The sequence below is a fragment of the Poecilia reticulata genome, chromosome 5 (assembly GCF_904066995.2).
Source record: "Poecilia reticulata chromosome 5, P_reticulata-male-v2, whole genome shotgun sequence".
Classification (NCBI taxonomy): Eukaryota; Metazoa; Chordata; class Actinopteri; order Cyprinodontiformes; family Poeciliidae; genus Poecilia; species Poecilia reticulata.
In genome coordinates this window covers 17,704,922-17,720,872 of record NC_088834.1, presented here as the reverse complement: position 1 = coordinate 17,720,872, position 15,951 = coordinate 17,704,922, and the positions used below count along the sequence as shown (strand labels likewise).

Genomic DNA, 15,951 nt, shown 5'->3' with positions numbered 1-15,951 from the left:
TGCGAGTAAAAAAGGTTTTATTTACCTTAACACAAAAACTCAGCTCGTCGCACTCGGTGCCTAACGCTCCCAAGAAGAACGAAAACGGCGCACTGCCTCGCAAAAAGACACGTGTTTCCATGTTTTTAATCAAGTGAGAAAATGAAAACGACAGGTATTACAGATTCCTTAACGAGTTAAGTAGTCGGCACAATTGGAGGCGACCTACTTGGAGCCTGAAGAAAAGAACAGCTTCATAACGGTATTAACATGCGGCTCCAAGTTGTTTAGGACTTTTAAATTGTTGACCCCTTGAGCTGGAAAATCAAACGCGAGCAGAGGTGGATTGCTGACTCTTGAATAAGGAAGTACTTTAAACTCGGGTCCAAAATGTCTTTAATCAGAATCATAATCAGCTTTACTCACCAAGTTTTTCGCCACACAAACAAGGGGCTTTATTTTGGTTCCGCTTTGGTCTTAATGGAGAGATTTAAGGTATAAATATATGAAAAACAGAAAATAAAGCGCAATTTAGCACAATGGTGTCAAATATTTTCTGATTTTATTGCAAAAGCATGTAATACTAATGTATTTGGGTCCAAAATGCGATTAAACATTTGTCATGATGTAAAATTTTATAGTATGTGACAATTTAAATAAAAATGGTGTCATAACTTAAAATTTATGATCAAGTTATTTATTGCTACTTATATGTTGTAAGCAGATTTACCTAATTTATGTGTTGCAGCACATCATGGCTTTGTTTTATTGATCAGGAGGTAATTCTCGAATAGTGAGGTGGTCATTTGTATTCATTAGTATTCATCCCATTAGATCTCTAAGTAAAATCAGAAGTCAATCCTGTGTAATTTGATCAGTCAGAAGTGCAACAAGGTGACTGGTCCTCAGTTAAACTCCTGTGCAAGTAAACCTATAAAATGTTGGTATCTATTGACGAAACACACTGACAGGTTCAGTTATTTTATGGTCAACTGTAGCACACAAATGGGAAATAATAAACACAGAAATGAATATATCTAATTTGGAAATATAATAAAAAGTGTTAATTTGCAAGATTTGGATGTTGTGCATCTGGATGGAATATTGTACAATACTGGAAAACAAATGATGATGGTTTCAACCAGAATATGCTACTGTGGGATATAGTCTCTGCTGCCCAGGAATGTCATGACAGTTATGAGACTGTCTTCATTAGGAGGCCTTTTCAGATTGGTTGCAAGACTGACTGCTACAGGAGCTCCTTCCTGCCCCACAGCATCACCATCCACGACTCTTTGAAGATACTTGGATATGAGTTACAGCATTTAATTTTCCTTTGGGATAAATTACATATGAAATATTTTTCAATTTCATTATACATGTAACTTAATTCTGTATTCAATAAATCACATTGTAATAATTCTATCCAAATATATGTATACCGAAAACATTTTAAAATTATTTTTTTAATATTTACATTTTTAGTCAAACTGTCACATTTGACAAATCCTTCGTAGTAAAGAGGTAAAAAAAAAAAAAAAAAAACTAGATTCTGTCGCTTTTCACAGCTCGTTCCCTAATGACCGCCTGGATTGCACCACAGTCGGTTAAATAGGGGGGTTCTGTGCAGTTAAAACCTTTGCTGTCGTCTTTCTGTTTATTAATTAATTTTATCAACGGGAATTCCGCGTTTTTCTCTGACTAATATAAATGCTTTGTATTTTATTGGTGAAACTTGAGAGGAGAAATTAACTCGATATTTCTTATATTAGCGACTCTCCCCCTCCTTAACTAGCAACAATGGACCATCCGGGAAGCGTGCTTCACTGTTTGGGGAAATACCTTCACCGAAGGGTCCTTCCAGACTTCCAGCGCAGTGCTTTAGCTTTCTGTTTTGTTTATATGCTAGTAACAGTCTCCACTGCGTCGTGTTTAACGGAAACAACAGCGCTTCTCTGTGTTGTTTGGACGGTCACTGTTATCGTGTGTCTTGGAGGGAACGGTTCGGATTTGCCCCGACTGACTTCAGCGGCACCATGTCCGATTCAGCCCTGCTGCTCCTGATACTCTTCCTCCTGCTGTGTTTGGTGCTAACGGTCGGTGGGCTGCTGGTGTACTCGGGGCTCCTTTCGGAGGTTGTCGTTAAAACGGGGGCTCCTCCGATTAGGAACGTTACTGTCGCCTATAAGTTCAAGCAGGGCGCCTACAAGGACTGCGGTGCAGCCTTCACGGAGACCTACAGCATTGGCCCCAACCTCAGGCCCATCGGGATTTTCTACGATGACCCCAAAAAGGTGAGACCCCCAGGGCCTCGGAGCCCCCATACATTGTATTTTAACTGTACTTGACCCCATGACATAACGGTAAAAAACGGTGTACTCTGCGTGCTGATAAGTTGGTAAAGTTATGGAGATACGGTTTGTTTGACCTGGACAAAAGTCAGAAGGTTGGTGTTCAGGAAGTTGCATAATTTGAGAACTGACATGTCCATTCAACAAGTTTTGGGTTTTAGACGGAGTGTGCATATGTATTAACAAAGATCTGTATCAATATTCATGTTCTAGAAAATATCTAGTGGCAAGATATGGTTTAACCTCAATTTGATATTTGAGTGAGATATATTGTCAGAAATATCAAGAGGATTGGTTTTTTTCGTTTTTTGGGCTTCAATACCAAATTCAGTGGAAAGATTGTTCAACAGAGAATTAAAGAATTACAAGACTGTTCCCATTCATCATGACTCCAAGCTTTTGTCACAAACTCTTATAAATTTTTTAAATTTGAATTAAAAAAAGTTATCACCGTGCATAATAGTGGAGAAAAGACCTTAATTGTGTGAATAATTAATAATAATAATAATAATAATAATAATAATAATTAAGAAACTCCAATATGTTCAAAAAAAACTTCCTTGAATTGTTGTTATAGATTCATTTATTTTAGACATTTAATAAACGTAACAACACACAAGATATTTAGGAACTTGGCTCCCAAAATAAACAATTTAATCTAGCCAAAGGGGAGATAACAGATTACTGAAAGAAACGATTTACATGAATTGAAGGTTTTTTTATCCCCATTAATTAAAAAAAACAAACAAATCAGGCAAACTTTTTTTTATATTTTAATTTTACTGACCTGAAGAAAAATGTGGTCATAAGAATCTAACGAATGATCTTTTCTAATGTTGTAAGGAATAAACAATTGAATAAAAGAGGCTCTGAGTAATCTGTGAGGAAAATCCCTCGCTAATAACTTAAGAACCTCAGTGGGAATAAAACAAAGTTTTATCACGTTAAGCACTATAGCACTATTATAGTAGAGTTTTTTGGTGGAAGATTTTAATTTTAAAGACCTTGTTTGTTTGGTTTTTTTTCCATGCCTTTTACATGTTGTATAATCTGCAAATCTAAGCCGAAGTTAATTGCTTACATGTTTGTACTGAAGTTACTATTTACCGGCTCGTACAAAGTTGACAACTGGTACAAATCCTGGGCGTCAGTGTCAAGTCAGTGTGAGCTTGTGTTGCATCCAATGCACTGTTATGTGTGTCAAGGCAAAACTTAAATATTCTTATGAGCAAGAAAAAAAAAAAATCCACAATCTAAAACTGCATATTGAAGTTATCCAAAATTACTCAACAACTTTAAATAGAGATTCTTTCTGTGCTTTAAAGGGTTTTCTGAAGTAAATTTGTGGAAAATTTTAAATCTGCGTTTGTCGTCGACTACCCATTTAATTGCAACAATATGTCATTCTTTTAAATGATTGTGTCTGTGTAGGGAACAGTGCAAACATTAAAGGAGACGTAGTTGTGTGTGTGTGTGTGTGTGCGTGCGTGTGTGTGTGTGTGGGCCTGAATGAGGAAAGCAGTCAGCTGTTCAGTTGCCACGTTGCACTGTTGGTATTTTTTATCCCCCCCCCTCGTTCGCTCATCTGCAGCTCCGGGCTCTTTCCTGCAACGTGCCTTTTTCTTAACTTAAATATGCAAGCAAGGCTCCGAATGAGAACATAAGACGTGGTCAGTTAAGTGATCTCTGAACAGCGTTGTGGGCGTTTTGATCGTGATTCTTACTGTACAGGTGTAACCGGTCTCCAAACCAAGTTTTGCATAGCAGGGATCTGTGGTTGTTTCCTACTCTCTTTGTGTTTTCGGTCAACAAGAAACTTCCCTCACAACAGCTGCTGGTTAGACGAGAATGTCTGACATCCTGGCTGATGTGGGTGGAGCGTCCATCCAAAGAATAAACAGCTGACTGAAAAGGAAAGAATAACTAGACACAACTTTAATACTTTAAGTAGCATGAGTCATTAGTTTTTTTTGTTGTTGTTGTTTTTTTTATAACTGGGAGAGTTAGATCATATGGTAGACAACATGGGAAATTGAAGACACTTGTCCAAACAGCCAACCGGTCAGTCTGTTCTGTGGACAATCGACAGACGGATCGGTTCAGAGTCTGACTGGAAATGTTTATTCAGGCTCAGCTGCCAACGCCAAGCCTCAAGTTTGTGATCCTCAGAGACTGTGGCACACTGACCAGACGGTGTTTGTTTTTCTGCTGACACCCACCGGCTCTCTGTCCTGTTTTTTAAGTCACGGCTTTTTCGTCGCACTGCCGCCTCCGAGTCATTCCAGTGGAAAACCGAGGCAATGCGAGCTTAGAAGGGTTTTCTGCTGTTTTTGGCGAGCCCGAGGTCTGTGCCGGCCTCGTGACTTTTTCGTTCCTGAGAGTGTAAATGATCCTTTTACGTTGGACTGTCTGGTCTGGGAGGCCGAGCGGCAAAAAGCTCTCGCAGCTTTCCGTGTGAATTGCCGTCGCATGAATCTGATTGTATAACACTTCTGCATGTTATTGCAGGTTTAAACAATGTCTGAGGGATTAACGCTCATAAAATGTCTAACACCTTAATTATATGATGTTCCCTTTAGTTTGTTTTGTAACTGCCGCCACCTACAACGAAAACAAAGTGAAACTGAGAGGCTCGGTGGAGCGGAGCTTTGGCTTGGAGATGAAATTCCTTCCTGACAGTAATTGCTGGTTTTACGTTGCAGAACTCTTAATTCTCCCATAAAGATTTAGATTTTCAGCCGAGCTTCTCAAAGTTGAGCAAACACGATCAAAACGCGCCTTGAGATGAACTCTGGAAAGATTGTCAGATTTAGAAACTGTAACTGTTTTGCCACTCTGCCATCCTGTTGAAATCTCAACTCAGTGAAATATCTGGATTAACTAACACATATAGTATAATTTTAGGAAATCTTTACATTGAGTTTAGTGACAAGCTGTTTTCCACTCACCAACCATGTTCTGAACTCTTCAGAAGTGCTAGTGTTTATATAAAAGTGTTCACAGTACTTCCAAAATCCCATGATTTTTTTTCAACAGAATTGGGGGAAAAAAAAAAAAAAAAAAAGCTTTTCTACCTTTGACTTGACATTCACTCTCTAAGACTTAAACAATCAAATCTCTCTCGGAAAAGAGGTTCAACATTTACTTGAGGTTTCATCCTCCATCAGGTCTAGTGAACTTGAATAAAGTGAAGTTGTACAAGTGGCATTTTACACAAGAGAGTCATCAATAGCTGGAGGAAATTTGAAGCAACAATAACATAACAGAATTAAAAAAAAAAAAATTTTTTTACAGAAATTAATTTTAATACAAATTGCGTTGTATCATTGAGCATGCTTGAAACTATTGTTTAAGTGGGCTTTTCATGTTATCCTTCAGGCTATTCAACTGATTGTACCATCTACTCAAAAATCAAAATCAAATCAAGACACAAATTGGGCAGAGAGGCAGCATGGAGGCCATCAACAGCCCCGAAGGAGCTGCAGGATTTTGTTTTAAGTATTGGTTGTATACCAATAGTCTGACTGAACCAAACTTCAACTTTTGGGCTACACTTTTGCTGTGCACACAGCACCTCGCCAGAAGAATGGCAGAAATAAATGTTGTCCCACATCTATTCTCTCAATTGATTTCTAAATTGACAACTGCGAGCCGGTGGGAGCCGTGGTGGACACTAGATGGCATCGTTGGCATTTCTGGTTGAGTTTATGCAGGGAGCAGGAGCATCCTCCAAACCATAGATCTTTGAAAGTAATTTATTATAATGGCAAAGAAAATGTGACTCATCCATTAGCCAGTTTCATCCTAACGAAATAAAGCTGAATTTCGTCCTTGGCCAAGCAGCTGATGACTGCTGCCCTAATTCAGTGGTCTTTATCTGAGGTCTGACTCTTGATCCATGTGATTATCAGCAGTTCATTTGCAGTCATCTATTATTCCAGTGGTTGTAACGTTTTTATTTAATGAGCATGATCAAAGCTAATAGGTGCCAGTCCTGAAGATTAAGAATTAAAGCTAGCCCACATTAACCAATTAAAGAGTGTTCTTTCAATGCGCTGCCTGAATCCGTTTGACTGTATGTGTGGCTTTTTGTGATGTTCCAGAGTGGTTTGATTAGCTTTACTGATCTGTTGTGATGTCGATGCAAAGATCGCATTCATCTTATTTCCCCTGCTTGTTGTGATCACGCACATGCTGTTTGTGTTTGCATGAAGGCCTGTAGCTGTTACAAAACACCTTTCCATCAAGATTTTACGAATACAGCAACTTAGTGGGTTGGCTAATTTGTCAATTTGTCAATTTGTCAATCACAAGAATAACGACAAAAAAACCCCAACAAATTCATTGTTTCTCAGTTTTTAGCTCTTTGTTGTCTTGCAGAAATAAAAGGAGTGAAGAATCTTAATGTGTGTTGCCTGTTTGGTGCTCTGCAAGAAATTTCCAGAAGAAAATGAAGTGTGTGCGTCGCATAACGTTCAGATGATTGGCTTTGAACCATGAGAAATAAACTGATAAAGTATTAGAGAGGTAAAACTCAGACACACACGTTTCATTGATCTCGCAGGAGTAACAGGCTGCATATCTGAGTTGGTGGAGTTTTTTTTTTTTTTTTTTTAAACTACAAATGATTCTGTGCGGAAGATACGTCAGACTCTTACTACCCGCTCGTTCTCGTGCCGAGCCACTCGTGTTCCCTTCATGCCACGGTCGAGGTGGAAATTTACAGACGTGTTTTGGGAGTGGCAGGGAGAAACGGGTGGGGGGGGGAGAGGTGTAGAAGTGCTGCGGAGGACGGCGGTGTAAAAAATGGCAGTATTCTCACCCACCTCGGGAGCCTTGCAGTGATCCTGCTCATCAATCGGAATTTCAGATCAGAGCGCCGAGCATCCCTGCACTCCCCGGTAAAATTTACTACCATTTTACCGCTGCTTGTCTGTCAGTCGACAGCAGCAACATGAAAGGGAGGCTCGTGGTAAGAAGGTGCCTGCTTTTTAAAATTGGATCCAAAATGAGAAATAAATACACTGAAGCTCTGGAGTGCAGTCCCACAGGTTTTCAAGTCAATGTTATGCAAGACTGTGCTCAGGCGATATTTCTCTCTCTGTGATGAAGCACCTTTTTCACGTAGGCAACGGCTGGGATAAGATTCTCTCTGCGAATTCCTACTTCTGTTGAAATAACATAACCTTTATTATTACAGCTGCAAAAATGTTACTACTGACATTTACATTGTATATTTTTACATATATACTTAAACAAAATTATGGAACATCCTCCTGCTAAATTGCAGATCAGAACTTCCTGCTGTTTATTCTGGCTACCTTGTTAATTAGCTGTGCTTGCTACTTTACAGGGACATGCATTCAGCTACATAAAAGACAGGCTGCTTATAGTTTGCTAACTAAAACCTTTGTTGTCTTAATTAGAGAAAAGTAGGACGTCTTTGGTTTCCACACTATAACTTTTTGCAACTTTGAAGGATTTCCAAACTGCAGAATATTTTTGGGCCACCTGGCTTCAGTTGTCCCTTTCTCTCCCCCCCCCCCCCCCACACACACACACACACACACCAGGTTAAGCACTGCTTCGTTATAATAAAACTGTGTTTTTATACAGTGATTTCAATGATGGGTTTAGTTAAAGTATTAAACTGGGTGCAAGGCTTGGGGAGAGCACCAATCGCACTGTCTTTCAGCGCTTAGTTGTGCATTTCTGAATTTTTGTAACTCAGCGCAGATCAGACACACCACCTTTCATTCAAGATGATCTATTTGGGAGGCGTTCTTGCAGAGCAGCTTCACTTGAATATGATCCCCTTATGAAGGTTTTTTTTTTGTTTTGTTTTTCGGCAAGTAGCTACTGCACCAAGGTACGTGTCAAGTATAAAAGCTTCGGCTTGCTCAATGTAAACCTCTAAAGGTGCAACTACAAAGGCTTGTTCTGTGCACACAGCGAGACAGATGTGAGAGCATATATACGTTTCCAGACGACTTTTAACATTTTTTAAAACAAAAACATGGTGGGCGGGTGAACTTTCCTAGCACCCGGACCACTGGGCTAAGTACGTTTTCTGGGGGAAACCCTTCTTACGATGTACATGAGATTCACATCGTGGCTGTGCAGCCAGAAGATTGGCAAACTTGTCAAAATGAATCAAAATCTCTACGAATTGCTTTTGAGACCTCCTTGAAATTACGACCCCAAAGAATTAAGAGGGTTCCGAGGGTAAAAGTATGCGCAACCTTTGAACAAGCCGGGTTTAGGTAATAAAGTTATCGGCGCGGTTACAGTACATACCGATGCTGCTGTGGGCTTGGCAGAGTTGATCAGAAAGGTGGGTTCATTTTTAAAAAAAACAAACCCGTTGCATTTCATCAGATGGTATTTTTCTCTGCTTAAATGTCTCGTAGCATCAGTCTTAGCTCGTCAGCCTGTGACGCTCAGCTTATTGAAGCGGAATATTCATCATAGGAGCACACAGCAGGAAACGGGCCACGCCCGTCAGGACATGGAAGATGTTATTCACCCACATATTAACTCCCTGCTCTGTGACATCTGGCTGGAGGAGTGCCCACGGTGTCCAGCTGGCCAAGAAGTGGTAAACCATCTCCACAACGGTGGCGGAGGGGAAAACTGTGTCCTGCCTCCAGCAGCCTGCTTATCTTCACCAGTAATTATACATGCCAGAACTCCCAGGATGCCACGTGTAATTACCAGCTCAGTCTGAGCGCAGCCTGAAGGGACCGAGCTGTACTTGGTAAAAGCAAGACAGAAAAAAATAGACTTCCACTGGATCTTGACTTTCGGGGCATTCGGGGCCCCGCATGTCACCGCGTAACAGCAGATGTAATTTGATTTGGATACTCTAAGGGCCGTTTCATAATGATGGCATATTGATATTTAGTTAGAAAAAGCTCTCGTTTAATTTTCACATTCATTTGAAGCCATTATTTGTTCATTAACTTAATACTTGGTAAATGAACAGGATCACTGGTTTTGTGCGCCAATTATAAAATGAGCCTCCTTGTTTATTTGCAAACATTGGAGGCAAAGAAGATCGTTTTCTGAAAATGTGGCGCAAAGAGCGTCTCTCCTTTTGAAACGTTTTGGCTCTTACTGCTTAACATGATGGATTGAAATTAAAACTGAAACAGAAATTTTGCGCAATGAAAGATTTTATTTCCCTTAAATAGTATGCAGTTAACTTTATTTTTAACCAGTTTTTTTCTCTCTGCAACTTGATTTCAAATGTGCTGGCTTTTGCATAACCTTTAAATAAAAACTACATTGTACAGAAGCAGCTCAGACCAAGACAAACAGTGTTTAAAAAAAAAAAAAAGCTCCAGAGGAAACGCTAATGTTCTGCCTTTTCAACAGCTCATAAATTCGTCTTCCTCTTATCACATGAATCGGACATATTGGGGCTTGCATTGCGTCGCCTCTTAGAGTATTTTTAGCTAAAGGAGATGCATTATGCAGTGGATGAAAAACAACCATTTTTCATACTCGGGAAGAGATAACCATATATGTTTGTCTCTGTGATGCCAGTCTAGCAAGGTTAAACCAAGAAGGATTTAGAAAGGGTGTCGAAGCCCCTCAGTTTGGTAAGAATAATGCATCTTGAGTCTTTTCATCATGTGTAGGAATTGATACCTTACCTTAATTTGCATTTATGTTTTAAAATGTCCTAGTCTCATTAAGAAAATAATATATTAATTGGAAGGGTAACTTATCTTATTTAGTGAGTGAGCTCTAATTGAATCCAAAAAGGTAAAAAAAAAAAAGGTTGGGTAAAGTAAAAATTGTCAAAAATGTTCTCAGATAAAGTCAGTGTTGCTACTTCAAGTAAAAACTAAAGGACTGTACCTGTGGTAGCTTATCTCAATAAGTAACCTTATGGTAAGCATGCTAGCTAGCTGATATTAGAGTTGAGCTATCTGCTAAGACAGCCTGTACAGTCAGCAACTTCACAGACTTGGCTTTCAAACTTCTGTCAGTGACACAAGGGATAGTTGGTGTCATTTAGGGTACCTCGTCAGTGAACAGCAACAGCTGGAGGAGGGCCTGTACTGCATTCCTAGGATCCGTACAGGGAAAAAAAAGATGGTCGCTCAAGGCACTTTTTCTGGCATTTCATTAAATGGACTTTTAAACAATTTATTATTAGGCAACAAATAATGCTAATGAATTCCTTTCATCCGTTCTGCTCTCAGAATGTTTGTGTACTGGTAACCAGACCATGTGTGGTGATGGTGTGTGATTGAAAGAGAGTTGGGATTTCCCAAACTTCTAATCCATCTCCAGGTGTTACTTGCAGTTTCTGTTTTAATGAGCGTCTTTATTTCTATGGCAGCCTATTGGCATTTCAACCTGTGCCTTCCTTAACCTGCCCTAAAGTTGCAAACAAGCTCAAGAAATATGACCAGGAAGAAAATACAACGTTGGCCTGAGAGCAGAATGGATGAAGGGAATAAATCCTCATTACTTGTCACCTTGTTTCTCTGCCATGTATTTCTTTTCTGTGTATTCATCCGAAGGCACATTAGCAGCCCGAAGCAAAGAATTGCTTTTAAAATTACTTTTCTTCCAACAAGTCCCAGAAGACTTGGCTTAAGGCAATTAGGAAGAAGTGGAAATAGTTTCATTTGTGTTGCAGAGCCACTTTTAAAGTTTATACAGCCTTTATGCATCCTTCTTTACTGTTCACGTTGAGGCGCTTAAAAGGCCTCGTTATACGAATCAGTTTTTTTTTTTTTTTTTTTTTGACAGCCTCGCTCAGAAACAACACTTCAGTGTTTGGTTGCCGAGGCAAAAAGCACCACAGCCTTCCCATTATTTACCACGTTCTGCCACTCACTCAGGCCACATGAGTCCCAGTTGGCTTCCCCCAGCTACCTGTGAAAAATGAAATCACCCACCGCCTTTTTTGTAAAACACCTCTCCGCCGGCTTGGACGGCAGCCTCCCAACAAATTTCTGCCTTTTTGCGGCTGCGGCGCTTCAGACAAACAAAACAACCGCGGTCGAAAAGACCAGACAAGTCAAGTACACGGAGTGATGTTCCTCCCTCTCCTAATTGTCTGTTGTCTCTGGGGTGTGTTATCTAGAGGGAAGCAGAGATGAGATGCAGTCGGGGCGGCTGTTTGTACTTGCCACTGTGTGGGATGTGAATGATAGCTAGAGGCCTGAATGATATCATTAGCGAACTACTGGTTTGGCTAACACACTCTAGTCCATCAGAGAGGAGAGCAGGAGATGCAGCGAGATGTATGATAGGGAGGGAAGGACTGTGGGAGGACGGTTTTTATCCCTCTCTGTGTTTGGATACTTGCTGTTGTGTCTTATCAAAGACCTCCAGTGTTGACAGGGAGTAGCTCTGTGCAGAAGCCTCGCTGACAGGCCAATCCACTTGATGCGTCCATGCAGGAGAGAGGCGGGGATCCTGAACAATCTCTGCGGATAAATCACTCTGAGTGGAAACGGGGAAAATCAGACTAAGAAAACAGTCGGCGTGGGATGTTCAGCTATTGCAGTGGTGATTAAGGTGAAATTGGAGTCAGAGCTGCTACATTTTTTTTAAACACAATTAAAAGAAAGTTGACTGCAAACCAGTTATATTTCTAGCAAAAATGTTGCAAAACGTTTCACGTTGACATGGGATAGACAAACGAAGTAATGCATAAGAAAAGAAAAACAAACATTTGAAAGTTACTTGTGCGTGCAGTCATCAGTTCAGTCCCATCGATCCGACTAGCCTAATTAAAATCCATTACAAACAATGTCTGGTGTCACCTAATTATTAAATTAAATATATCTATGTAAATTAATTTAAGTTAATTAAAGGTCCAGATGTTCTGTGAAAGCCTCTGAGTTTTTTTCTTCTTCTTCTTTAGGACATTATTGAATACCAAGACCAAAGGTTGTGTTTTATTCACAAGGATGAAGTTGTGAATAATAAACAGTACCCTAAGCTTTGAACATAACCATCTATCACTGTGAAAATGACATATAATACAACTGCCAAGAAATGGCCATCCGCACAATCTGACCAGCCAGGCAAGGAGAGCATTAATCAGAGAAGCGAATCTAAAGGCCCATCGTATCTCAGGAGGAGCGACCCGGTCAGAGTTGATGGGAATATGAATGGAGCTACATATACTGCACGCCTGGAAGAAAACTAAATTATTTGAGCTGAGCAGTGTCGGCGACTCTAAACGTAAAGCTAGAGCTACAAAAGAATGGTTTCGGTGAAACTCCAGACTCGAATCAAACAGACGCAGAACTTGAACGTTGACGTTCACAGAGGTTCGCACAGCTTTGCCATCCGATCCGACTGAGCTTAAGCTACTTTGTGAAAATGAATGGGGAAAACTGACAGTAGTTCTCCGTCAAAATGTAGTTCTGCAACATATTGGATGCTATTCAGATTTTTATTTTTTTCAAAACCATGAATTCTAGAGGTGTGCCGATCGATCGGTCACCGATCATAATCGGCCGATTTTCGTGAAAAAGTGCATGATCGGCGATCATTGGCTCTGGTTGCTGATACCGATCACCTGCATCTCATTTCGCAGCCTGCCTGTGCAGCTGGTCTCCTCTTTCCTTCAGACTGCGCAAACGCGCAGCAACAAATTCTATGCGATGTGTAACTATAACGCACTGAGTGAATGGGGAAGTTTGCGTGTTGCGGCGGAAAATTGAAGCACGTCAAAAAGCATCAACACAACGAAGCTAATACGACATAAAAACAATGCTATACTTGACGAAGTTCGGCTACATCGAGGCTCACTGCAGTAAAAAAGACATATGGAGGATCAGATAGCAGGTAAAGCAGCGCACAGCTACAACCACTCACCCGGATTATTAGCATGACGGTCAGAAAGCTAAACAAATAACCCGCAAAATTATTTAAGTCTTTGAACTGCGACGTAAGACGCTGGTTCTGCTCTCGCTTTTGAACCGCTGCTACGCTACAGGTAGTAATATTTCACAGACGGAGTGCCGCCTCTGCTCCACCTGGTAGTGACTCTCACACCGAACCTCTGCTTAAAGCTGCAGCATCTAACTAAAAAAAATACATTTTACATACGTATTAAAACTTTCGCTGTCCTAACATGAGACAGATAATCTCTAAAAAAATAAATCGATCTCCTCCCTGCTCTGCATAATTACTCCACTCAGTCAGAAACAGCCACTCAGAACTAGCAGTAATCAGCTAGCCGCCATGCTATCAGGAAGTTTTCATTCAGTAACTCAGGATTGCTTATTGTAATGGATCCTGTTTTTGCCTTTGAATGTTAAGTTTTATACTTGAATTTCTTTGGCAATGTTGAGAGGTTTTATTTTGGCTCTTTGTATTATTTAGCCTCTTCAGAGCCTTTATATGTTATCAGTCTGTTAAAGATAGTATTACTGATAGCAGTACAATTTGCACAATGCCTGTTTTGTTTAGTTTTCTTCTTGGAAAAAGTTATTAAAAACAAGTTTTTGTCTAAATTAAGGTGAATTCATGGTTCCTTTTTCCACATAATGTAACCGGTAGTGTTTATGATAAAATAAAAATAAAAATAATTATGTGATCGGTATCGGTGATCGGCCTCATGGGTGATCGGTATCGGCAGGAAAAAACCTGATCGGCACATCTCTAATGAATTCCTTTCCTTCAACCTTACAATCATGCTCTTTTTCTTGTTAGTTTGTCATGTGACATCCTAACAAAAATACACTGAAGGCTGCTGTAACATAAAAAAAAAATGTATATGTGGTATGAGTACCTCTTCAAGCCGCTTTAGATCTGCATTTCGTTTCATTGTGGCGCTAATTTATTCTGACAATGCTAACACAGCTGCATGGCTGCTTCTGTTTGCAGTGACTCATGTCCTCTTTGTAAACAGATGTGGGTATACCTCCTGCTGGCTGGAATAAGTAATTTCCCTGTCAATGGCAGGTGATCTTTGTTCTCTGACTCACTGTAGAGCACAGTGTCGGGTGATGGCAGATTTTCTCACATTAAACAGACGTCAGTCACTGTTGTCAGACATGTAACGTCGATTTTTTTTTTAAAAGGGCACTGACATTATTGTTCGAATAGGTTCGAGTTACGACACTAGAGCAAAACAGGACGATGAAAACCGCGCAGTGTTGAAGCAACAGAGTGGAGGCAAAAAATATCCCAGAATGTGAGAAATGAGATGCAAGGGGGGGAGAGAGTGTTGTGAGGTTAGATGTGATAATTATGCGGGGATGACGTGGGAGTGGGAGGGGGGGACATGAAGATGAGTGTGGCTGGCTCCCATCTGTGCCCACTTTGTGCCATCCTTCCACAGACCGCTCCGGTCACACAGCAGAAACCCGCAGCAGGCAGGTCTTAACCCATTCCCGGGCAACGGAAACTCAAGCTTTCTTGCTTGACCTACGGGTTGAAATGAAATAAAATTAGAGCTGCATAGTATATTGAATCATAGCATCAAAGTGTGTAATGCTGCAATCCCAACTGATTCAATATTTGGTGGGCTATTATACTTGGAAGTGCCAGGCATTAACATTCTGCATGCCAATAAGATCTTGGCAAACTGGGTGGACTTTTGCTGCACTCGATGCCAACGTCTGATAAGAGTTGCTTATTTAGAGTTACTTTGTTACTTTTTTAGCTTTCATTCAATGGAAAACTAAACATGCTTTAATTGTGTTTATCACATTTAAAAACAAAAAAAAATTACCTCTTGTTTTATTTATTTATTTATTTATTTTTTTACATTTTGGAAACAGAAACTCCGACATTTAAAATGATGTCGCAGAACCTAGAAAGTAGTGGGCTGGAACATGAAGCACAGCGACAAAGTGCTCTTGTAACAACAGCTCCCACTCTCCATCTGTGGCTGTTAGACAGAAACTGTCTGCGAGTCGACGCAAGTGGGAAATTCTCTGTCAGATCCGTTTCTGACTGACAACCAGCTCGGCGGCTGTTCTGCCTCCATCACATCTGCATGCAGACACGTGGGCACGTTAACAGACATAAAGTTGGCAGAGTTACCTTTTAAGTGAGCGAGATCAAGCCTCGCTGCCAGCTTGTGTTTGCTCTCTTTAACTAGCACCAAGTGAGGCAAACAAGCTATGCTGGTCTCAGGAGCGCTGTCCTGATCCAGTATTTAAAAAAAAAAATGTTGGTCCAGCAAAAGTGTTCAGATAGTGGGGATACTAATAATTTATGTTTACTGACTGGGCCAATGAGTTATACTTTTTATGTCCTGCTGTAAAATAAAATCTAAAGTAGTTGTCTTCTTCAATTTAAAATAGTTCTATCATATTCACATAGAAGATTATGAGGCAGTTTCTTTCTTCAACTTGGATTTTCAGCAATGACGCAATTTGAGCCGCTACATATGTGACCTGTCTACTGGCCATCTGGTGGAAGATGTTCACCAAAGCTGGCAGACTTCTGCCTAGCGACACTTACGACGATATAAAGGTTGCAATGTCACCACATGTTTAAATCAAAAGGCTTCTATTTTTAATTCCACACATGCAGCTTCACACTGATGCAGCGTTAAGCAAAGCGCTGGCGCAACAATCACAGTTTGGGCCAGAAGTTTACTTACCAAAAACAAACTGGAACTACACAA

The 15,951-nt window shown here is 40.3% G+C and overlaps 1 protein-coding gene across 1 annotated transcript in view; it reads left to right on the top strand.

The window, feature by feature from the left end:
• Positions 1–1,783: 1,783 nt before the first annotated feature.
• Positions 1,784–15,951, top strand: part of tex264a (testis expressed 264, ER-phagy receptor a) — a 74,955-nt gene continuing 60,787 nt past the window's right edge. The window contains exon 1 of the mRNA XM_008409856.3: positions 1,784–2,273. Within this exon, the coding sequence (XP_008408078.1) occupies positions 2,016–2,273 (258 nt within the window). The 5' untranslated portion in view covers positions 1,784–2,015. The remainder of the gene's footprint in view (positions 2,274–15,951) is intronic.